This window comes from Apium graveolens, unplaced genomic scaffold (assembly GCF_009905375.1).
Source record: "Apium graveolens cultivar Ventura unplaced genomic scaffold, ASM990537v1 ctg5464, whole genome shotgun sequence".
Taxonomy (NCBI): Eukaryota; Viridiplantae; Streptophyta; class Magnoliopsida; order Apiales; family Apiaceae; genus Apium; species Apium graveolens.
In genome coordinates, this window is record NW_027418984.1 from 1 (window position 1) to 25,842 (window position 25,842).

A 25,842-nucleotide genomic window follows, 5' to 3' on the forward strand; every position below is an offset into this window, starting at 1 on the left:
CTCGTTCCCGATTTACAGGATTAATTTTATAAAAGGATTTTTTGACGATCCAACCGTACGGATGTTAGGATATATCGATTTTAGTCATAAGAAAAAATTATTAAAAATTTGAAATTCATTTGCATGCCAGGATTAGAAAAATCTAGTAAAAGTACCCCTCCCGACAACGAGACTCGTTCCCGATTTACAGGATTAATTTTTTAAAATGATTTTTCGACGATCCAACCGTACGGATGTTAAGATATATAGATTTTAGTCATAAGAACAAATTATTAAAAATTTTGAAATTCATTTTGCATGCCATGATTAGAAACATCTGGTAAAAGTACCCCTCCCGACAACGAGACTCGTTCCCGATTTACAGGATTAATTTTTTAAAATGATTTTCTCAGGCGTTGTCGTATAAACTATGTACAACAGGCTTTTAAAAATACCGTTTGTGTGATTCAACAACGGTTTTTTCTTGGAAACCGTTATTGACATTGTTTTTAAATAACCTTTTTTGGTTATAAACCGTTGTATGAATTTGGCACTATTTATTTGGTTGATATTACATCCCACAATTATTATATTAAAAACTGTTGTATGACTTTTGTTAAGACAACACATTTTAAATTTCAGATAATTATTTTAATGCCATATTTTATTGACTTTGTTAATATATATTCCTTAAACTGTTGATGTTAATATATATTGATTTTATTCACTTAAAAAATATTTTAAAATTTTCAAATATATCTTGCTTGAAATTATAACGAAAATGTAGTGAAAGTGGTAGTTCCTAAAATGGATTTCGTTCCTGCTTAACAAAATAATTTTTTGAAATGATTTTTTCTAATATCCAACCATATGGATATTAATATATATTTGTTTAAGTGAATTATAAATTAATGAAAATGTTAGATTGAATTTTATTACATTAATATGTAATCTAAAATTTTATGTAATAATTTATAAATTCAAAAAAATATCTTGCATAACTTACAAGAAGATTCTAGTTGAAGTACTACTTTCTCAAACTAGACACGTTCCTCATTAACAAAATGATTATTTAAATAAATTTTTCGACGATCCAACCATACGGATGTTAAGATATATTAATTTTGTTATCCTCTTATAAAATAAAGTAAAATTAAAAAAATTATAAAATAATACATATAAATAAAAAAATATCTATTTACCCCTATTTCACCTTAAACCCCTTTTTCATTTTCCCCTTGTTTAAATTTTCATTTCCTCCTTCACCCAAATTTCACTTTTTAGGCCATTTTTTCATTCCATCTCCTCTATTTTTAGTTTGCCCCCAAGTGAAAATTTTATTTCCCCTTATATCTCCCCCCATTTTGTTAACCCCGTTTATATCTCCTTCTCATCGGTCTCTGCTCTCACCCCTCTATTTACCTGTTCTCTCTCTCCCAACTCTCCCTTCTCATCACATTTTATAATAAATCTATAAAATAAAATGTTCAATTCCTACCAATTTTTGTAGGAAATGACCAAAACAAAGAAAAATGTGCATTTTCATATTTTTATTGATCGTTTGTCACATTTTGTTTAACAAACTATGAAGACATAAAGATTTATTCATTTAGTAGATAAATTCAAAAAAAAATTGTTGATTATATTTACATTCTCGTGTTTCTTTTTATGTTTAGATAAATTATAATTATTTTTAAAAAAAATAATAAATATCGAAATGTTTCGATAAAATATAACTTCAAAAATGGAAAGTCATTTTATAGCGAAAGGAAACTAGGAAAAAAATTTGAAAAAGAAAAGATTATAAACAATAAAATCGTATAAAAAGGAAGGAGCGAAAATGTCGAAGTTTGAGTTAGGTTTTATACTCAAAATTTATAGATTGTTTAGGTGTTATACATTTTTATTTTTTTCCAGTTATCGAGCTGTACGGATGATTAGACATATTAATTTTCAATATGTATGTAAAATATTGGATTTTTTAAAATTAACTCATATATTTTTATAATAAATCTATAAAATAAGATGTTCAATTCCTACCGGTATTGGTCGGCTATGACCAAAAACAAAGAAAAATGTGCATTTTCGTGTTTTTGTTAATCATTTGTCACATTTTTGTTGAACAAACTCTAAAGACATAAAGATGTTCTTTTGGTAGTGAAATTCAAAAAATAGTTATTATACATACATTCTCGTGTTTGTCTTATATTTAGATAAATTATAATTATTTAAAAAAAATATCGAAACGTTTCGATAAAATATAATTTCAAAAGTGGAAAGTCATTTTATAGAGAAAGGAAACTCGGAAAAAAATTTGGAAAAGAAATGTATTTATGAATGATCCAACCGTACAGATGTGAAGATCTATGTAAAATTTTAGTGATTTGATAAATTTATTAGAAAAAAAATGTATTCAATTTGTTATTTTAGTGTCAACCAGTAGTTTGACCAGTTTTCTTACTAGCGTTTTAGTACCATAATGATGTTTTGATTTTTTTAAAAATATTTAAAAGTGATCCAACCGTATAGATGTTAAGATCTATATGTTTCACTGACATGAAATTTTTTTAGAAAAAGGAATATTTATTTTGAATAGTACTTATAACTGGTGTTTAGTCCCATAAAAATACTTCGGTTTTTTTTTAAAATATTTATGAATGATCCAACCGTACAGATGTCAAGATCTATATATTTTATTGATATGATAAAATTATTAAAAAAATAAATGTATTCAGTTTTCTAATTTAATAGTCAACCAGTAGTTTGACTAGTTCTTCTTACTAGCGTTTAGTCCCGGATTAAAGTTTCCATTTTTTTTAAAATTTATGGATGATTCAACAATATAGATATCAAGATCTATATATTTTAGTGATATAATAAAAATATTAGAAAAAAATAAATGTATTTGAAAAATTAGAAAAAAATAAATATATTTTGCTTGTTATTTTAACAATCAATCAATGGATGGAATATTACTTCTAACTAGTGTTTAGTCCTATATTCATGTTTCGATTTTTATAAAAGTATTTATGAATGATCCACCCATAAGAATGTCAAGATTTATATTTTAGTAATATGATAAATTTATAAAAAAAAGAAATGTATTCGTTTTGTTATTTTAACAGTCAACCAGTAGCTTGACTAGTTCTTAAATAGCGTTTAGTACCATAGATATTTTAATGTTTCGACTTTCTAAAAAATATTTAAAAATGATACAGTCGTATGGATGTTAAGATTTATATGTTTTAGTGACATGAAAAAAAATTAGAAAAAATAAATTTTTTTTATATTAACAATCAACCAATGTTCGAATAGTACTTCTAACTAGTGCTTAATCATATATTTATGTTTTGATTTTTTAAAAATATTTATGAATGATCCAACCATATGGATGTCAAGATCTATATATTTCAATGATGTGATTTGAATTGCTATTAATGATCCAACCATATGAATGTCAAGATCTATATATTTCAATGATGTGATTTAAATTATTAGAAAAAAATAAATGTATTCAAGTTGCTATTATAACAGTCAACCAGTAGTTTAACCTGTTCTTTCGACTAGCGTTTAGTCCATATTGATGTTTCAATTATTCTAAAATATTTATAAATGATTCAACCGTACAGATGTCACGATCTATATGTTTTAGTGACATGACAAAAATTTTAGAAAAAAATAAAATTATTTTGTTTGTTATTTTAACAATCAACCACTTTTTTGAATATTACTTTAACAAGTGTTTAGTTTCATATTGATGTTTCGATTTTTTTAAAAATATTTATGAATGATCCACCCGTACGGATATCAATATTTATATATTTGGTGATATGATAAAAATTTTAGAAAAAATAAATTTATTTGTTTGTTATTTTAACAATTAACAAATGGTTGACCAGTTCTTCTTACTTACGATTAGTCCAATATTGATATTTCGATTTTTTTTAAAATATTTATGAATGATTCAACTGTACGGATGTCAAGATAATATATATAAGTAATATGATAAAACTTTTAGAAAAAAATATATTTAGTTTGGAAAAAAAAAATTCTACAGCTTGACTCGGCTCAACCTGGCTCGTATTTATCGAGAAAACTCGTATTCGGATCCACTTGACTTGGCTCGTTAGTTAACGAGTTTGAGTTGTAACACAATCTTTTATTCGATAAAAAAGTTCCACTCGACTCTACTCGTCAAAAATTTTTTAAAGCTGGATTCGATTCGATCAAAACTCGGATCGGTCGTGAGCATCTATGCCTATCGATATTGGAAGGAAATAAACCTTATTTCCACGAAATTTCAAACATGGAGCCAAAACCAAAATTTTAAACATGGAGCCAAAACCAAAAATTCAAAAAATTGGGAAACTCAAAACCTACCAAAATTGGTAGGAAATAAACCTTAGTTTCACGAAAATTTCAAACATCGAGCCAAATAAAAAAAATTTAAACATGGAGGCAAATCAGAAATTCAAAAATTTCTAACAATTCAAAGCCCTTTCCTTTTTTTGAGCAATTCAAAATATTTATTTTATAATCCACAGGCTCAAACTTCTATCTTTCAGAATCAGGCTTTCTGTATTCACTTGCAAAATGACCACTCAAGCCACATTTGAAATATTTAAATTTGGATTTATCCACCGTGATCTATTGGCTTGGCTGCTCCAATTTTTTTTAAAAATTTGAGCTTGGCAAACCTTCTTGATAGGAAAGGTAGATGTTCATCTATATGCTCCATTTTATCTTAACAAAGATGGTTTTCATGTTTAGCTACTAACCCCTTTCCTTTGCCTTTACAAACCCTAGAGTTTGGTGCAGATTCCACACCTTCAACCTTCATCTCTTTCACTCTCTTGTTCAGCTACAGTGCTATAGATCCTCCCTTCTTCCTTCTTTTCTCTATATTCTCATCTTGTTCTAACTCAAGTTTATAAGTTTTAGAATCTCATATAGTCTCTCCAAGGTAAACTCCTTGTAATCTTGTGAATATCTGGGAGAGACCGTCATAGGCTTCCATTCTTTTGGTAGAGATCTAAGGAAGTTCAGGTTTGAATCTTTTGTCTGAAAAACCCTTCCATCCAGCTTCAGTGCATTTAGTAGTTTTTGAAATCTAATAAAGATGTCAATTAAGGATTCACTATCTTCACGATGAAAATGTTCATACCACTGAATTAGAAGTGCATCTTGTTTTCCCTCACTTGCTCAGTTTCATCATATATAATTTGAATTGTATCCTAAATGTCGTTAGCAGTCTTGAAATTTATATATTGTCAAACATATTTCCATGAAGACCGTTGAACAAAATATTCATAGCCTTCTTGTCTTTGTGCACTTGTTCAATGTCTTCATCTGTCTATTTTGATTGTGGCGTTGGGACACTTGGCTCATTGCCTATAGCAGCTATTACAGGAATATGAGGTCATTTCGCAATTCAATCAACATACCTTCATCTTGAGAGAGGAGATGCAGGTGCATTTTTACCTTCCAATGGTGCTAATTGTCTTATCTAAGAAAAGGAACTTTACTCCAACATCATTCATGCTCATCTTATTGGTTTCTTTGATCTTTAATCTCTTAATATGTCAAGAGCCTGCTCTAGTACCAATTGTCATTCCCAGATAATTAACAGTTGAATACAGAAGGGGGTTTGAATGTAATTCTTGGTTTCTTCTTTCTTTTAAGAACTTCTCTAACAAATATACATAACAGTGTTTGAATATGCTAAAGTACGGTGTAAAAGTATTGATGTGTTCAAAAATAAAGTAATTTAAACACAAGTATTAAAAAACTTTCTGGTGGATTGAACTTATCCACCAGAGATATATATATTTCGAGAACTTTGTTATACAAAGATTGTACATAGCTGCTTACAAGTAGAATCACAGGGAACAGAGAAATTCTTCACAGATACAGCTTTTTCTATTTCTCTAGTTGATTGCTTAATTTTCTACTAGCTACTCTTGGTCTATATATTACCAAGATACACGTGATTAAGATAAAGTAATAAAATGTGTCTTTGTCTAATCACATGCTTCTTCATTTCTCCATCCAGTATCTTTGTTTTCTTCAAGTAAGTATAGAAATTGAAATGCTTCTTTGTCCTCTTAAACCTAATTATAGGCTGCCACATTCCTTTTTCTGGGTAATCAACCCATTGTTATTGTAATGTCACTATCACCTCTTGTTTGAAATTCGTCATCCGTCGAAATTTGACTTGGGTCATCCGTCGAAGCCTTGTGAAGAACATCCGTTCAACAGTGTTTCCATAGCAGTTGACTCAATTTTACTTATGTAAAATTACAAGGCATCTAATATATATAATTTTCCACCCTATTTTACATATCATTCTTGTAGTCAACATGACTTAGAATGTCCTTGAACTTCTAATTCTTTAAGGCATTACAATACAGAGGAATGTGCTACAAAATACTTCTAATACATAAGGTACTCTTTTCACGGATGACAGATAGGATCATCCGTCGAAAGCTACAAATACACTTAATCAAATCTACTAAGGTGTTTTTGTAGCATTTAGTCTATAACATATCACTACAAGAAAAATGCAATCAGACAACGGTTGAAAGACAAACGGTTTAAAAAAAATACGTTGTCCTAAAAATACAACAACGGTGAAATGATTTTTGAAAAAAAACAGTTGTGTGAGCTTAAGGACAGACAATAGTTATCTATTAGTTCAAAACTGTTGTCTTTGTTATGCCCTCCCATGGAATCAGACAACAGTGTGCAAACTAAAAGGTTGTCTTAGAATACTAAGACAACACGCTAGAACTGTTGTTAAATAACAACCATTTATCAGATTAAGACGATGGTTTTGCTGCTTATGTTGTGTAATTTGGACAAGTGCTTATTCTTACCCTTGTCTCATTAAAAATCAAACAACTGTGCGTTATTACCATTGTTTAAAAGGAAAGGCCACAGATAATGGTGTTTTAAAGCATTATATTTATAAGATTTACACGACGGATTTATAACGCGTTGTCTAAACACCACACTTTAAAAGATACTTTTAGAGGTTGTTTTGAATTATTTATTTTTCATTCTCCCTCCTATTTTAATTTAATCTCCCATAAAATTTTAACAACTCAGCAGTTTACTTTTTTCATCTATCAACTAATAGACAACGGTTTGAGATGTAAAAAACTTGTTAGAAACTTAAACACACAATGGTTTGGTTCTTCATGCATGTTGTCTAAACTCTAGGTAGAAGATGGTTTAATAGATTATCTATAACTGTTGTCTCTGAGTAATGTTAAAATGAAAAAAATGAGTTGTATATATATTAATCCCCAGAAAATTAATCCAAAAGTAGCCAACCAATGACTACCTAACAAAATATCATCCAACCAATATAGACTAGCAAAAAACCCTCAATCAAGTTGGCAAATCAGAATATTTCCTCAAGTCAACAACTAATTTCAATTGGATAATTCATAAACCAAATTACTTATTAAGATGTTATGTAAGCTTACTTATCACACCCAACAAATAATTACTTATTGCAGAATTTCACTCGTCAAAGCAAGTTCACTTATGGAATTGTGATGGAAGAGATAACAACACGAGATGAAAGTAGTAATATATGTCCAGCTGAGCAAAGGGTGTTGCCAAGTGGAGGCGTAAGTGCTGATGGACCTCCGACAACCCTCAGTGGCACTGGCATTGACCGAATGGCATTCTTACAGGCTAATATAACAAGAGACAACACAAAGTTTGTCAATGGAGCAATTGTGGGTGAAAGAAATGTATTCCAGGTAAGCAAATTGATAAAAGTTCATAATAAGTAAAATATCAAGAGTATTTCTTGAAGAAACTTGATGAGTTGATGTTAGATGATTACTGAGTATTTTCTTCCTCGCTGTGTCTTTCTAATACCCGTGTTCTAGACTTTTTCTGCAGCTAGAGCAGGGTCTTTTCATTGGAAGTAAGTTCCCGTTTTTTAATCGTCACCAGTTGACTTGGACCAAATTCCTCCAGCTGAAGACAGTGGAAGAAGGTGCTGGTACCCTCCACCCCCAGTAACAAGTTGTTGGCAGAGAAGAAGCAGGGTATCATATATGAACACCTTATTCGATCAGAATTCCAACCAAAACCTTGACAAGCGACCAACAGTTTTAATTAGGCATGTCCATAAAACCAATAATGCAATCAAACAGGCTTTTCCACGAAAATGGGCAAAAACGGGAAACAATGAAATCCGGATCAATAATCACATTGGTCATTGAAAGAAAAATAAAAAAACTGAACATGGTTACAAATTTAAGATTAACAGGGTTTATGGCCCATCAACACTACTGTCCAATAATTAGATGACACTGAATCCAACATATAAATGCCAGACAGTCCAAACAATCAAGAAAAAAGGGAGCGATAAATTAGAAAATGACAAATTCCAGTATGATAAATCATTTATAAAAATTAAAAAAACTGCTAACTTCATATATATTAAAACAGTAATCGTAATTGACACTGATTAATTAAAATTATCAAATTTTGGCAAATAATAATTCGAGAAATAAAAAAAGATTTACGAATAAATAAATTATATAAGGCAGAGAGGTAACTCATGCTGGGGTAATTTTCTAGACAATTTAACTTAAAAGAAGGTAATTTTTACCATCATGGGAGTTGAATCCATTCATCTTCGTCCCACATATAACTAGCTTTTTCCTCATCAAGTTCGTCAACATTGGGAAACATTGGCAAGTGCAGCTCATTCTCAAGTTCTATTTCTACTGATCCATCATTTTCATCGTCACATTGTTCATAACAGTTCTTTTCCGGTAATTTCAACACGACATACCAATGTTTTTCAAGAGGATCATCAATGTAACAAACGTGCTTAACATGTTTCCCTAGCACGAACGGATCATTTACAAAACCTAATTTATTCAAATTAACAATTATACATTTACCAGGAAAAAATATAAACTAGGCCTATTTATGATGTTTTTATTCAAATAACAATTATACCTTTTTCCTGAACCATTTATGAAATTCTGCATTTTGCTTGTTTTTAAGCCAGACTTCATCATTTTCATGTTGTTGGTATCTTGTCATCAAAGATGCCATATGCTCGCTGCGAAGAAAAATCACTTTCTTTAGTATATTAATCAAAGTGCATAAAATAATGAAATAACACACACTTAAATATCACTAACTTACTCAAAATATGGTCTAATGTTAGTTGTATTTTGGAGAAAACACAAATGTGCTAGATGCAAGTCCTCATCGCTCGGCTTTGTCAATGTCGCACCAGATAGAGGTCTTGCATTCTGCTCATACTTTGCATTTTGAGACACTCCTACGGTAGATTTTTCAAAATTCACCAAACACTCCACCGCCTCTTCGGCAACGTATGCCTCAGCAATACACCCTTCGGGATGAGCCGGGTTCCGTACATATCCTTTAAACGCTTTTAGATATCTCTCGAAGGGATACATCCAATGAAGGAATATTGGCCCACAAAGTTTAACCTCTCTCACGAGATGAACTGAGAGATGGATCATCACATCAAAGAACGAAGGGGGAAAGTGCTTTTCAAGCTGGCACAATGTTTCCACTAACTCACTCTGCATTTTTTCCAACTTGTCTACATTGATCACTTTACTGCAAATTGCCTTGAAGAAAAGGCAAAACCTAATAATTGTGCACCTGACTTGTTTTTGTAATACTGATCAAATTGAGATTGGAAGCAAATGATGCAATATCGTGTGACAATCATGAGATTTCATTCCAACAAGCCGAAGATTTTCCATGTTTACAAGATTCTTAATATTTGAACAAAATCCATCTGCCAACTTCATTTTAAGAAATGATGAGCAAACTGTTTTTTTTTTCTGCATGCATTAAGTTCCATGATGCCAACGGTACCTTTTCTTTCTTTCCAGGAGTCTTAGGTCTCAGCTCCGTTCTTATTCCCATTTCAGCCATATCAAGACGAACATATTCCCTATCTTTTGTCTTCCCCGGAATATTTAGTAAAGTTCCAACAAGGGCTTCGCATATATTTTTCTTCGATGTGCATCACATCGAGAACATGCCTAACTGGCAAAATTCCCAATACTCAAGTTGGAAGAATATTGAAACCTTTTTCCAAACAGGTCTAGGTTCACCTTTCTTCCATCGTGGTTGCCGTTGTTTCTTTCCAAATACATGGGCCCTTAAATGCTGTACTCTTTGAAAACCTCTTCTCCGGTTAATGGAACAGGGGCGACCCCCTTCTCCACAGTGTTATCAAAAGCTGATTTCTGCCTTCTATAAGGATGATTACGGGGCAACCATCTTCGATGCCTCATAATCACCATCTTACGGTAATTAACCAACCTAGTAGCTTTCGTTTCATCAATACAAATAGTACACGCATTATACCCTTTAATAACATTTCCTGACAAGTTCCCTAAGGCAGGATAATCACTTATTGTCCATAATAAAATGCCCCTAAGCATGAAAGACTCTTTCTTATAAGTGTCGTACATTTGTTTCCCATGCCACAACTCTTGCAGATCTTCTATTAGTGGTTGAAGGAACACGTCGATATCATTTCCAGGCTCAGTCGGTCCAGATATTAACAAGCAGAGCATAATATACCTTCTCTTCATACAAAGCCATGGAGGAAGGTTATAAATTGATAGCAAAACAGGCCATCTTGAGTAATCAGTACGGTTTCCATGAAAAGGATTGAAACCATCGGAAGATAAAGCTAATCGAAGGTTCCTAGTCTCTGATGCAAAATCAGGCCATTTTTGGTCGACATCCTTCCATGTTATTGAATCAGCCGGATGCCTCATTTTACCATCCTTTTGTCGCTCGGTGTCATGCACGTCATGTCCTTTGCAATGTGAGGTGTATTGAATAAATTTCGTAATCTTGGTATCAGCGGGAAATACCATAGAACTTTAGCAGGGACCCCTTCAAGTTCATCTCCTTTTTTGTTCAATTTCCATCTAGAGGACCTTACATACGCGACAAGTAGTTTGTTCTTCATCTAAATCGCCACGGTATAAGAGACAATTATTCAGACATGCGTGTATCTTTTCATACCCCATTCCTAATGCACATATGGTTTTTTTTGCTTCATTGAAGGAAGAAGGGATGTTGTTGCCTTCTGGAAGTAAAGAGCCAAGTAATAACAGAATATCACTGAAGCATGAATCAGACATACCATGCTTCACTTTCAAGTTGTATAACTGGACCAGAGCTTTCATCTTAGTGTACCTCCCACATCCAGGATAAAGAGGTTGATGTTCACCTTTAACATGGTTACTGAAATCAGAAGTGTCGGTTTCGTCAGAACTTTCATCAGAAGACATATCATCGTCGTCGTCCTCGTCATGTTCACCCATTCTTGAGGTGCCTTGATTGATAGATTCCGAAGTGTCGGTTTCATTAGAACTTTCTACAGAATTATTCTCCCCGTGCCATATCCAACGTGTATAAGTTTGATCAATACCATTTTGAAAAAGATGGTTTTTAACTATCTGCGCTCTCCATGATTTACTATGTGCGCAGTTTACACATGGACAACTGATTTTTTCTGCATTATAACCATTCTCAAATGCAAATATTAACAAATCTTCCACTCCTTTTTTGAACTCTTTCGTTCTTCTATCCGCTTTTAACCATGACCTATCCATCTTTTAAAAGTCTGAATAGAACCTCAAATTCAGACTAAATTATGAAATCTTTAAATTTCCCTAAAATCTTTATAACTGAACCCTAATTGAAGTAAAAAAGGCATCAAAATGAATTCAAAACAGAGGACTTATATAACCCAAATGCATAAATTAAAGTACTTACCTGTCCTTATAGCTTCTTAAAAATGAATTGTGAAGTCTTTATATTTCCCCCAAATCAATATGAACCCTAGTTCAGAATCACAAAAGAATGAATTCATCAAAATGAATTCAAAAGAGATTACATATAAACCCGACTTCATAAAAGACTGTACTTACCTGTTCAAGTGTGAAAATAAATTTAAAACCCGAGATCTTGATGTCTTGGAATCTTGATGTGACATGGATTTGATATCTAGATTTGAGGACTTGAGGGTATGAGCACGATTTTGAGCATAGATTTGAGAGTATTAGCACGAATTTGAGCATAGATTTGAGAGTATTATGGATTTGAGAGCACATGGACATGGATGAACGGCCTAACTACCAAGTAAATAAATGTGTTCTTGTTCCGACAGATACATATGTCTGAACAAATATATGTCTGAAATAAAAAGTAATTAATAATATGTTTAAGTCTCAACTAAATTATTATATAAAAAATACATGGCTCATAAATTAAAATATTTTGAATAATATTAATTCATTTATTCTCTAGGACCACAATAATTTGGATTTTATGTATTTGAATAAATTAATATAGAGGAATAAATTATATAATTTATTAAAAAATAAATAATCACAAATTATTTTAACGAAATAGTATGTCGGTAATAAGAATATCGAATTTATATTACACGAAAAATTGTGAAGATGTTCTTTAATAGATATTAGTGTAGTTTGAATCGTTTAGAATGTCTTTATTATCATTTTCAATTTCAATATTTTTTATATTATTAGTGTTAAACGATCGGTAAATAAATCATCTAATTATCTTTAGTTTGTTATTTGTTTTTACAACTTGATCGTATCGACAATTGGGAGTTCCGAACTATATATTGTTTTACATAATAGTGTTTTTGAAAAACTATTGCCCAACACTAGATTAAATAGTTGTTTGTAAACTGTTACATATAACTCACTAGCGATAAGTTCGACTTTTTGGAGTTGATATCCCATGTTTATCGATATTTTCTAAATTTGTAAATATTTTCGACGATCCAATTATACGGATGTTTAAATCACCCTTTCAATGATCCAAACAAATGGATGTGCTTCGAATATGAATATGATTATCATATACAATATTGATACCTTTTCTAGAAAAAGATGTTCCGATGTGTTTTTATATTAATTGAATCTTTCTTATTAAGCATATTCATCAATTATTCTAAATATTATACTTTAAACCCTATCTTAACCCCGAATAATTTTTTTTATTGTAGGTAACCCGCAGCCGCTACCCTTCAGGTGCGCACTGGGTAAACCCTACGGGTTCACGCAATAGCCTGCAAACCACGTGAACCAAGCTAAACCGCATTTAGGGACAGACTCTAACTCAGGAGGCATAATCATAAATTCTCCTCCCCTAGTGATCCTTATATCGTAACCGTAACCCCTTATAAGTCACCTTATCAGTCGATCCTACTTATAAGTTGAATTTACGACTTATAAGCTGATAAGTTGAATGTTAGTAATGACGTACTTTGTTCTGAATATATTTTGATTTTTTCTTCTTCATCAACTTTATTTTATAAAGTTATGTTTCAAGATGTCAATCTAATCAAAATTCATTAATTTTAATTAGATGTTGAATTGTTGAATTATAATTTTAGTGAAAATAAATGTAAAACTATTTTATTAAAAGTTGAAAAAGACTTTCATTCATAAGAAAAAAGAATTACTATCGTTGGGATCTGATTCTACTGCAGAATCAGATCCCAACGATAGTAATTCTTTTTTCTTATGAATGAAAGTCTTTTTCAGCTTTCAATAAAATAGCTTTACATTTATTTTCACTAAAATCATAATGCAACAATTCAACATCTAATTAAAATTAATGAATTTTGATTAGATTGACATCTTGAAACATAACTTACTTATCAACTTATAAGTCGTAAATTCAACTTATATTTATTAAATATTAAAATTAAGGACATACGGTTTTAGTTTCAGTTTTGGCCAAAAAATGTCCCAAACCAAACCGTGCTCCACCCTAGTTACAACTCCATCTTTAATTATTTTAAAATTTTACAAAGAGAAACTTAATATCCTTAATTATTAGTTGTTTAATAAATTTTTATTCACAAACGTCTCTGTCAGCGTAATCTACTGTTTGTTTATAGTAATATTCTTAATTATTATTATTATTTGTTTATAGTGATATAATCGAAGTCTTCGAATCAGATTATCGAACTTTTAAGGTACCAAAAATTTAACTTTTATGGATTACGTCAAATGTTTTATCAACATATGTGCACTCGCAAACATCGAACATTTAAAAATTAAAAGTTTTACAATAGATTATTCTTATTTTTGTTTTAGATTATAGACAACGGTTTAGGACAAAAAACTCTTGTTGGAAAATATATGAGACAACGGTGTGTGTAAGAAACCGTTACACAACTACTATTTAAATAATATAGCATACGATAACGGTATCCTGTAAGAACCGTTATATGATAGTTGATCTTACAACAGTTACTATATCTCCAAATATATGGATAATTTATATATATTTTAATTTTTGATTTTTAGGTTTTAAAAAAATTAAATAATAACAGATTTTGTTGATCGTTGGATTAAACCAGATCTGTATCTAGGCCGTTGGTTTGAAGTGAATTTTTTTCATTTTCCCTCTCTTTTAAATTTCATCTCTCCCCTTTATTTTTTAGTATCCCCCCGAAATATCCCCCCAAAAACTTTACTCCCCAACCTCCTTCTTCCCCATCAGTTACTCCTCGTCATAACTCCCCAACCCCCTTCTTCCCCATCATCAGTTACTCTTCTTCACGGCGATTTTCTTCACACAATCTTCTTCCTCTTCTTCACACAATCTTCTTCCTCTTCTTCACACAATCTTCTTCCTCTTCTTCCATTCGATTATACTGGTATGTTTCTAATTCAATTAGAGACCGTAAAGCCCTCATCTATATTTGGGGGTTTTTTATTTTTACATGTTTTTAATAAGTTTCTAAAATGCTATTCAATTTATTTGGGGTTTTTTGATTTATTTTAGAACTATAAAACCCTCTTCAATTTATGTTGGGGTTTTTTATTTTTAACTCTATATTTTATGAGATTTAAATGTTGCATGCTCTGTTTGATGGTATTGTGGAGTGTCTTTGCTTTGCGGAATGTTGCATGCAATGTTTGATGGTATTGTGGAGTGTCTTTGGTTTGTTTTATTATGTAAATTTTGCATGCAATTGTGGAGTGTTGAGTGTTGATGATGAAACCCCTGGTTTTAAACTGTAATTATCTCATGATGAAACCCCCGGTTCTTGCTATTCTCTTGTTTTTTGTTCCAAATGGATATTAACAGGGTGCTAATTTCTGTTTGAAATCTTGTAACTGTGCTAATTTCTTGTTTTTTGTTTCATGTTTCTATTGATTTTTGAGATGAAATTACTGGTTTGTTTGTTATAACTATGCAGTCGATTAGTTAGTTGAATGTGCCCTATGCTACTGTCCTATAATAAATGGATAATTTATCTTTATTCACATGCCGTAAGTTGTACGATTATAAGCTAGATTTTATTGGTGGTTGAATGTTTGTTTGTGTACATCTCTGGTTAGTTTAGGCACTCAAAGTGTGTCATTTTAAGTAAAATTTATAATACGCTTTTAAGTGGGAAAGTTAAGATATCTCAGATGGTTATTCTTTTATTGTTTTTAGGTTCTTTTACCTGTAATGTCTTTGAGTTTTATTGAGTTTACTGTCATGTTAATATTGTACTTATTCCTTATTTGTGTACTTCATAGGGTATGGCTACTCCTAAGAAGAAGACCAAGGCAGATAAGGGAAATTTGAAAAAGAAAGTGTCTCACAGGAATGGGTTCAAAAAGACACGATCTTCACCCCATCCAAGGACAATGAGTGTGCTAAGGGCTTTAAGAAAGACAAAGTCCACGAATAGCGAGACCTCCACTCCATTGAGTTCTCCCCCAAAAACTGTGAAGAAGGCCATTTCTGAAAACTTACAAAAGAAAATATCAAAGAAAAGAAAATGAGAAAAAGTTGTTACCAAACCGGACAATACTCAAGGACTAAAACTATTGAAGCGAGGCTGTGTAACGATGCACCGAATTGTGAAACGCAAGATCCGAGGGATCAAACTTACTGTGTCTTTTAATGCAAAAGGAGAGCCATATGGTGAAGAAGGTAAAGAGATGCAATCATATATTGGAGTTTTGGCAAGAACCAAAACCCCGATCTGGCATGATTCTTGGAAATGTGTTCCTAAAGAGACAAAGACAAAAATTTGGGACTGTGTGCAGGTAAAATGAATATAAATAACTTCCATCATTTTAACTTTTATTTTTATTATTTGTTCTTCATTAACTAGCACCTTTTAACTTTAAATTTGTTGGTATATGTACGTAGATGGCTTATGTTGTACCTGAGTCTGCAAAAAAGTTGGTATTCAGATCGGCCGGGGCAAAATGGAGGGAATTTAAATGTCGGCTGACCAAGTACTACATTCTTCCTTATCTGGATCAACCTCAATTTTTTGCACATCCTCCTGCAGATTTTACTTTTATAGAAAAATCACACTGGGACATATTTGTTGCTGACCGCACGTCGCCTGAGTTTCTGGTATATTTCTACTTAGCTTTATTCATTTTAATATTTACTTAGTTATGATCTTCTAACCTTATTGCTGCTTTTTATGAAGAAAATTCATAAAGAACAACAAGAAAGAAGGAAGCTGAGTAAATATCCACATCGAATGTCTCGAAAAGGTTATGCTAATCTCGAGAATGAATGGGTTAGTGAAATGAAATAACAAGCACATTTTTTGCTTCATATTAATTTTACAAGCATGTTTATGTCATTACTAAGGTGATCCTTTACATGTAAATGTAGACTGAATCTCATCCAGATGCAGAGGAAGTAGATCGGTCGGACACTTGGATCCTAGCAAGGATGGACGAAGATGGTAATTTTTTAAATGATGAAGTTGCCGAAAAAGCTAAGGAAATTGTAAGTTATTAATATAATTGTCCATTCTATTTGATGCACATATTTGTGTATTTTTTAATAAGGAACTGAAGTTTCAAAAGTTAAATTTTAATAAATTATATACACATGAAGCCTTTCTATAGTTTATCTTTTTCTATTACAATGTATAATTCGAATTAGTGGTCTCTAGTTTAACTTAGGATTTGTTTGTATGCCTTTAGTGCTAGTAGCATGTTGATTGTATCATATTTAATATTAGTAGTTAATTATATATTTTAATAATCCCCTGTTCACTAAGAGAGTCAAATACACATGTTTATATTGAAAATTGGTTCATAATATTAAATGTCTAGATTTTGTATTCTGTGTTGGTTAATATTTTATTTTAATATTTTTTTATCCTTGAATTAGTTTGTCAATGAATGTACTTACTAGGTCCCCTGTACCACCAAGTAAACTAAGTTGTCTCTTGTGCTTGCAATTGAATCTATTAAATTAAATATATTAAAGGATGAATGTGCTTATAACTAGTAAAAACAAATTGGTGTTAGTTGTGTAATATTTTAATTAAAGGATGAATGTGCTTAAAGGATGTATGTGCTTATGGTGAAAAATGTTACTGAATTTTTTGTAGAAAAAGATGAAGGAGGAGGTTAAGGAAGGAAAGCTTAAAGTTGAAGGTACTAATGATGTGTTAACAATGGCGCTCGGTAAGCCTGAGCACGGAGGCAGAGTACGTGGTCAGGGAATTCATGTGAAGCAGTCGGTTTATTTTGATGTTCCGAGGGAAAAAAAAGCGAGGACAGTGGAAGAAAGGATACGTGAGGCAATTCAAAAGTACATGGCAGAGGAGACTCCAAAAATTATTAAAGAGAGAGATGCATTTTGGGCTGCTGAATTTGAAAAATACAATGCACATTCATCGAAAAATGGTGTACAATATGATGGTAGTCCGAAACCAAATTCCTAGCAGGCAAGCTGTCACTCTAAGGGTGGGGTTGATGTGGATGTGGATGTGGCTGTAGGTGATCATAAAAATGTGACATTGATAGATAATTTGTTTGTGGATTTAGCGGTGGAGCTTGAGGATAATAAAAAGGTGGCAGGTGAGGATGATAATGGAAGGGCTGTTGAGGAAATGAAAGTGGATTCTTCAGGTGGTTCTGTATGCCGATTGGCTGTTGGATCGTTGAGCAACATTGTTGCTTGTGCAACAATTGATGAAGTACACGTTTCCGAAGGACATGAGAAGACTATCCATGGAGTAAGTCTTGGAGAAAAGAACACAAGGGTGTCTATCACTAAAGTCATTCAAGGAGATGCTAAGATTCCCTTCCCTATCGGGGATGAAATTTTGACTGTTCAAGAAGCCATGGGAACTTTTATTGCATGGCCGAGAAACATGATAATTGCAGGAAATAATAGCAGTACTTTTCATATTTTGGCCGCCAAGGTCAGAATGCTTTTTTAGTATGGTTAATATATGTACTATGTGTTTGTTTAGTCTGTTTTTTTAATTATTTTTATTTGCAATTGTTTTAGAAAACCAAGAAAGCCCGTGCTAAGAAAATGAAGAAGACGTATAAAGTAATTGAAGATGTTGAACCAGAGCTTGTTGTTCAAATTGGTCCGAATTATCCTTCTGCAATGAAACGTTTGTGGACATGGGCAAAGGAAGCCTTGAGTGGTGGCCGAACAATTTCTTTTGAGCTAAGCAAAGAAGCATTTGGCTTTACAAAGAAGCAAATCATGTTCTTATCTGATATACATGCAGTGTGCTCTGGCGGTGAAATGGCCGGCTCTGTCATTTGCCTTTTTATTCAATAAGCTTTTCATTCAAAGTTTTTTTTCGGAGTATATAGCCTTGGAATAAATATGACAATCTTTACTAAGGACTGCTTAATTTAATTTGTAGCTTCTTGAATGAATATGTGAAGAAGCATAAGATGGTCAACATGATTAGCTTTGTAGATCCAGGCACAATCGGTGCCATTGGATGTGGCAGTGCAGTGTAGAGGTCGCGTGAATTGTGTACAAGATTTAAAGATTCTAGGAAAGGGCAGCATTTTCTCCTGCCGTACAATGATGTGTAAGTATTTTTACTATCCCAAGCTATTAAGCTGTTACGCCTTGCCAGTTTTTTATTAATTTTTTCAAGAATTTAGCTTTAATTTTGTAAGGAATGGGTTCAATTGTATACTTAAACTCGATAATATTTGTTGAAATTTATATTAATTGCATTGGTTCAGTATAAACATAATCAAATGCCTTGACAGTTTTGAAGTTAATATAAAAGTAATCAAATGGCTTACAGTATTTAATTGATTTTGTTATTAGATGTTAGGTTTGTTTCTCAGACAGGGGAAATTGTATAGTTCAACCTCATAATATTTCAAGTTCAAATTTGATGATAATTGTATAGGTTCAGTTTTAAAGTTGATTTATTTACTGGAATTTAAATTTTATCAGTATGAGCCTTCAATTTTTGATGTTATACCTGATCATGTTTATTACAGTAAATTACACTCTACTAGTATCACATTTTAGATTATTTTTCACAAATAGTGAGTTTAAATAATTTTTAGGTTGATTTTAATTCAATAGAAATGTAATTTTTTTTTATGATATTTAAGTTGTTTGAGTGACAAAAAAGCATCAAATTTAGGCTTTACTATTTAACAAGCACCTCTGTTTATTTTTTGTAGCAACCACTGGACCCTGACAGTTGTCAATCCAGACGCAGAGGTAGTCTACTATATGGACCCTCTTAAACGCCGAATTGCAAATGGAGAATGGGTGGATGTTGTCGACAAGTAAGAGTTCACGTTATAAAATTTGATTATTAAGTCTTAACTTATAAATCTTGTCCGACCATATTTTGTAGTGGTTATTTTGTGTTTTGATATATCTCGTTTTGGTTGCAGTGCCATTAAAATGTACAAGGAGGATTTGAAAAAGGTTCCGAAGAAGAAAGTATTGTGGGAGAACATGGCGGTATTTATTTATTTTTGTGATCATATATTAATTATGTTATTAAAGGAGACTGGATATTTTAAATGATTTTTTGTTTGATATTTTAGGGAGTTCCAGTGCAAACCGGGAACAAGGATTGTGGCCTGTTTGTGATGCGATACATGATGGAAATCATTCATGATAAGGAGCTGGACTTTGCTAATAAGGTGACAATTGACTATCTATGGGCCTTTTCATCCACTTTGTATTTACTCTTATAAGGGCAGAACATGTTACTTATACAAAATTTTGGATCATATTTCAGTGGCTGCGTAGATCAAACCTGGTTTACACTGAGGATGACATCAACGAGATCAGGGTTGAGTTTGCAAAATATTTTATGAAACATTGTGCAAGCTAGGTCCTCGCCTTTCTTTTCTTTTGAACTTATCAGTAAACTGGATGTTTTATGTATGTAGTTGGTGACAAGTAGACTCGTTTGAACTTATCGTATGTTGACAAGTAGACTCGTTTGAACTTATCGTATGTTGACAAGTAGACTCGTTTGAACTTATCATAAAGTGGATGTTTTATGTATGTAGTTGGTGATAAGTAGACTTGCGATAATGTATTTTGTGTTCGGTGGATTGCTGGTAGTTTGGTAGGTAGATCTGGTTGTTTTGGATTGTTGAACGGATGGATTATGGTATGGTATGGATTATGGTATGGTAGTGAATTGGTTTTGTTTTGGCGGGGGCCTAGATTATGGTATGATTTTGTTTTGGATTATGGTATGGATTATGGTATTTTTATTTTGGCAGGGGACTAATTTTTGTGGTTTTTTATGCAGCTGGTTTTAATTAAATATGAAATTGATATGCAAAATGCATATACCTAATAAGATAATGGTTTTTTAAACTGTCTATTACTTAGTAAACTGTTGTGTTACAAATATTTCTTCAATGGTTCCCGAAAAGTAATTCGTTATCTCTTTTGCATTATAACACCACCCTAAAACTGTTGTCTAAAAGATACTTATATTACTACCTCTCAAAATAACTGTTGTTGTTCTATTATATAAATAATCGATGGATAAAATAACTGTTATTTGGAAAAGATATTTAAAATTGGAAAGAAAATTTAGAACTTTCTCTTGACGTAAATAAATCGTTGTTTATTACTAAGAAAACTGTCCTGTTAAAAATGTTCCAACAATTGTTTTTCTAAAACAATCGTTGTGTCATCGAGATTGTAACCAGTGTTGAACACTGTTGTTGAATCTCCCTTATTACAACTGTATTAATAACCGTTGTCCAACCTTCGATCACACGAGTGTTGGATAGACAACGGAAAAACTACCTTTCAGACAACGAAAAAAAACAGTTGTATGATTGCAAAAATGTTATAGTGTATTCCTAACAAAATTATACCTCATTTCGGCTATTATAGTATAGTATAGATTTATATTCGAGTCCATATATAGTTCGAGTAGTAGTTTTTCACTCGAATTGTATTGCTCAAAAATCTAATTGTTATTAGTGGTTAGTGATGAGTTCAAAAATTAGGGTTTGCATTGCAAGGGAATAGTGTAAAATCGACCACTATAAAAATTGGGCTTATAAAAGAGACTGACAAAAAAATGGTCAGTTTTAACCATTAAAAAATTGAAACGATGTCGTCGTTGATATGGAAACCATAAAATGACTATCAAGATATGGTCAATTATATTATTGGATCTTGTAATTTATAATGATCGATAATTTTAAAATTCAGCAAGTAGGGACGATATGAAACTGTAATTTATAATGATCGATAATTTTAGTATCCGGGTCGAACATAATTAAAATCTAGATTTTTACTAATTACTTTCTGAATTGTATATTTATTTTTTAGCACAATATGTTATTATTTAAGTATTACTTAATATTTGATAATGAATTATAGTTGGATGTAACTTTTCATAACACATCTTTGGCCATTCAGGTAAGTGTCCACTTTAAAAAAATCCTTAATTTTTTAAGGCATATAATTTATATAATTTTGTTGTGAACTTGTATCCAAAATATTATTTAGTGCTAGTAAGTTAAACTTCCTTGAAATCAAATTATAAATACAACTCACAGTAAAAAAAGAATTTGTATAATATGTCCAAATTAATAGGTTACTTTACAAATATATCCCATCTATTCTACCAATTATTAAAAATATTTCAAGGTAAAATTTTAACTCTTATATAACTCAAATAAATACAAGTAATTATATTTTTTTGTACTTAAATTGACTAAAAGGTCCCCATAATATAATATATGTGGTAATAGAATTTAATTATATCCACACTTTTGAATTAATTTTCTTGTGAGAGTTTGAGTGTAATACTTGGGTGACTTAAAATTGGACGTAGTAAGATCTGATCATAAAATATGTTGTTAGTCAGTTAGTTTTTGTTGATTTGAAACTAGAAATATGATGTTGTCATGTGACCTTAGACATAGCCTTATTATAATCTTACTATTGCTTAACCAAAAAAAAGTAATATAAAAATATTGATATTTAAGTAACTAATTATTTAAAATAGTAACATAATAAATATGATAATTAAGTAAAGGTTAAACATGTCATTTAAAAATGTAAAATAGTAAAATTAACTGTGATTAACTTAATATAGTAAAAAATAATTGAAAATGGAACATATTTACAAATAATATTATAAATGGAATATATTTATAAATGGGTTTTTAAAATCACACATATTCATAAAAAAATCCTAAAAAACCCATGTACATGAAATCACTACAAGAAAAAAGGCTAAATTCTACCAAAAAAATCGGTCGAATTTTACTTAATTCGACCGCGCGCGGTCGAATTTACTTAATTTCTACTATTTTTGAATCGGTTGTAAGAAAGAGTGTCAAATTTAGAAGTTAAATACGACCGATTAATTACATCCAGATTAATACAACCGCTTACATTTGACCGGCCAAATTCGACCAAGGGCGGTCGAATTTAAATTTTCAATTCAAATTTGAAAACCCGGCACAAAAATTTGAATTTTATGGAATATTTAAAAAATCCGCCCACAATTTAAATTCGGCCTTATATTTTCAAAAATACAATTTTCAATTCGACCGCCTTCGATTGAATTAATTAAAAATGATTTTTAAAAAATCATCAGAAACCGGAAAATTTCCAGAATCCGGTGAGTTTTCCAAGATTCCGGGCATATTCTGGCAACCAAATTCAAATGAAACTTATTTCAAGTAGGCCACGAATATGGACATACAATAACGCATATGGACATAAAACTTGCAACATATTATTCGGCGAAAAAGCAACAGAAATTGATGTTGTTCACTTCCATTTTACAACTTTTAACGTAAAGTAATAACAATAAAAATTATAACACTTTCCACATTTGCAAAAAAACAAAAATCACCATTAAAATGAAAAAATGAACAAACAAACAAACAAACCGGTAACAAGTCACATAAACAAACAAACAAACTGATAAAAGCTTCTTATTAAAATTCATACGCTTCTACTTCTGACCTCTAGAAACTATCATTTCACCAACCAAAAAATTGAATACAATATCATCCAAAATATTACCAACAAATATGTATAAAAAACAAATAAAACAATATCAACACAACCAAATCGAGTGGCTTAAACAATCGAACGATTACAACTCTAATTATCTCTTTTTCAGTTAGACATTTCATCAAACATATTGAGTGCGCTACTAGAGCTAATGAAAATTTGCATTATTTATGATGCTACATCCGCCCCGATATATACAACGATATACAGATTATTCAAAAAAAAGGGGTTACCTCAGGGACCACAGTTTATCTCGGGGAGAAGAGAGATAGATGGAGATATATATATATAGATATATATATATATAGAGAGAGAGAGAGAGAGAGAAAGAGAGAGATGGGGGGTACATAGAATCGATGATTATACAAACCTAATTGAAGAGACGTGGAGGACAGATAGAGCTATTGATTTGCAGGGCCAGCGATTTGGGCTTTTAACATTCGGCCTATTTAGGCACAAATTGACTTAGTTGTTTTGAAGTCGTTGGTTTTTTAAAACTAAAAAGTTATTGGCTTAAATTGTAAGGGATAAGATTATAAAAATCAGGTGAAATTAATTTTGGAAGTAATTACACTACAAGAAAAAAGGTCGTTTCCTACTAAGATTTTCCTACCAAGGAATTCTGGTAGGAATTGCTCCATTATTTCCTACCAAGTCGAAAGCTGATAGGAATTGCTCCTGGTGGGGTTCAGATCTTGAACACGCAAGCACCAAACCCTTCCAATATTAGTCGTTTCCTATATATATATATATATATGATAGTTCCTACCAATCTTGGTAGGTTTTGATCGAAAAATGATACCAAAACGACCCCACCATCCATGTCATCCGCTCTCACCTTTTTAAATCAATTAAACTTTCTTTTAAAATTAATCATTTTAGAGATATTGTCTACCAGATTTGGTAAGAACTTAAAACCTACCGACATTGGTAGGAAATGATGAATTTTTTGTATGGATAGGACCCCACCCTCCATATCAGCAGTCCAGTATTATCCAAAATAAATATTATTTTTTGACGTTGGAAGCTTTTTAATAATTCAGGGTTTTTTCCTACCGATATTGGTTGGAAAAGAGCTCAACCAGCTAAAAGGTGTTTCCTACCAAATTTGGTGGGAAAAAATGTCCAGATTTAAAAATGGACCCACCACCATTTTCTTTTGTATTGTGTGGTGTTAATGTATTGAAGATAAGATAAAAGAAAATAAAGAAGAAGAAAATAAAGATAAGGAAGTGCAAGAAGAAAAAGAAGAAGTTTTTTCATTGTTATTCACTACAAGAAAAATGTCATCAGACAACACCCATCAGACAACGCTTGACCAAAAAAGTGTTGCCCAGAAATTTTACACAACAGTTTTTTAAAAACCAGAAAACAGGTGTTATGTGAATCCCTTTACTACAATAGGTTTAAAACTGTTGTCTAGCATATCGTATCAGACAACCGTTTTATGAGATAAGGTGTTGTTTAAATAAAAAGATTTCATCATTCCTACAATGCTTTAAAAACTATTGTCTAGGTAATCGACACAGACAAGCCTTTCTAAAGATATGTTGTGCAAATGAGGTAGTTTGTACAACAGTTTAATTTTGCATTGTCTGAAAGTAATGGAGACAACGTTGTGAAACACCGTTGTTGGAATGAGACAAGTGTTTTCTCAATGGATTAGTTAAGCTGGAATCAAACAACGTACTTCCATTGTGTTGTCTAAATATCACTTGACATACAAGTGTTTTTATTCTGTTGCATATCACGACATCACACAAGCGTTTTGCTCATAAAACCATTGTCACTTGTATTGGTGAGCTGGTATAATGAGAGACGTTCATTAAGAGGAGATGAGGTGGCACCATGTGATTGATGAAAAAACATTCACTTGGATTGCTGAGTTGGTGTAATAAGAGCAGTTGATTGAAAGTATATTTAATATCAGCCATTAGATTAAAAAACGCTGTTACGCTTACACAACAGCTTTTGTTCAAATAAATGTTGTCAATGTTCATCTAAGACAACCTTTTTTCATAGAAACCCGTTGTCTGTAAGTCTGATTCTTGAAATTTCTGAAGCATTGCTTGTGATGAGGTGGCACCATGTGATTGGTGAAAAAACATTCACTTGGATTGTTGAGTTGGTGTAATTAGAGCCGTTGATTAAAAGTAGATTTAATATCAGCCGTAGGATTTAAAAAAGTTGATCATCTAAAACAACGGTTTTTTTTCAAAAAAACTGTTGTCACTATTAATTTCAGACAAGACTTTTTCATAGAAAACCGTTGGATGTTGCCTCGTACTAGATTTTTTTCCATACCCGATTAAAGAGATAAACTTTTAAAATGATTTTTTAGATGATCCAACCGTACGGATGTTAAGAAATACTTATTTTAGTCACATGAAAAAAGTATTAAAAATTTCAAATTCATCTCGAATGTCAAGATTAGAAAAATCTGGTAAAAGCACTACTTCCCAACACGGGATTCGTTCCCGATGAACAAGATAAATT

At 31.6% G+C, this 25,842-nt stretch overlaps 1 protein-coding gene and 2 long non-coding RNA genes across 3 annotated transcripts; 2 read left to right on the top strand and 1 right to left on the bottom strand.

Moving 5' to 3' along the window:
- Nucleotides 1–9,158: 9,158 nt before the first annotated feature.
- On the bottom strand, nt 9,159–10,889 carry LOC141702663 (uncharacterized). Its single transcript, XM_074506299.1, has 3 exons — nt 10,185–10,889; nt 9,871–10,011; nt 9,159–9,569 (listed from the first exon to the last, which is right to left on the bottom strand). Exons 1-3 carry the CDS (start codon nt 10,887–10,889, stop codon nt 9,159–9,161), a joined length of 1,257 nt encoding a protein of 418 aa, XP_074362400.1.
- A 5,075-nt stretch (nt 10,890–15,964) lies between these two features.
- LOC141702662 (uncharacterized) lies at nt 15,965–16,795 on the top strand. Its single transcript, XR_012567222.1, has 4 exons — nt 15,965–16,112; nt 16,219–16,307; nt 16,511–16,603; nt 16,702–16,795. It is a non-coding gene; the product is annotated as an uncharacterized LOC141702662 (long non-coding RNA).
- A 2,930-nt stretch (nt 16,796–19,725) lies between these two features.
- On the top strand, nt 19,726–20,129 carry LOC141702665 (uncharacterized). The gene is made up of 3 exons (XR_012567223.1): nt 19,726–19,791; nt 19,878–19,976; nt 20,075–20,129. It is a non-coding gene; the product is annotated as an uncharacterized LOC141702665 (long non-coding RNA).
- Nucleotides 20,130–25,842: the final 5,713 nt, after the last annotated feature.

What these genes read in the sequence shown, in the direction of transcription:
- LOC141702663 (XM_074506299.1), bottom strand. Translation starts at nt 10,889, where the DNA reads ATGGTATTTCCCGCTGATACCAAGATTACGAAATTTATTCAATACACC. An exon ending in TTCCATTAACCGGAGAAGAG is followed by an intron (nt 10,012 to 10,184) that starts GTTTTCAAAGAG and finishes TGCACATCGAAG; the next exon opens with AAAAATATATGCGAAGCCCT. An exon ending in CTCCTGGAAAGAAAGAAAAG is followed by an intron (nt 9,570 to 9,870) that starts GTACCGTTGGCA and finishes GAAAAAATGCAG; the next exon opens with AGTGAGTTAGTGGAAACATT.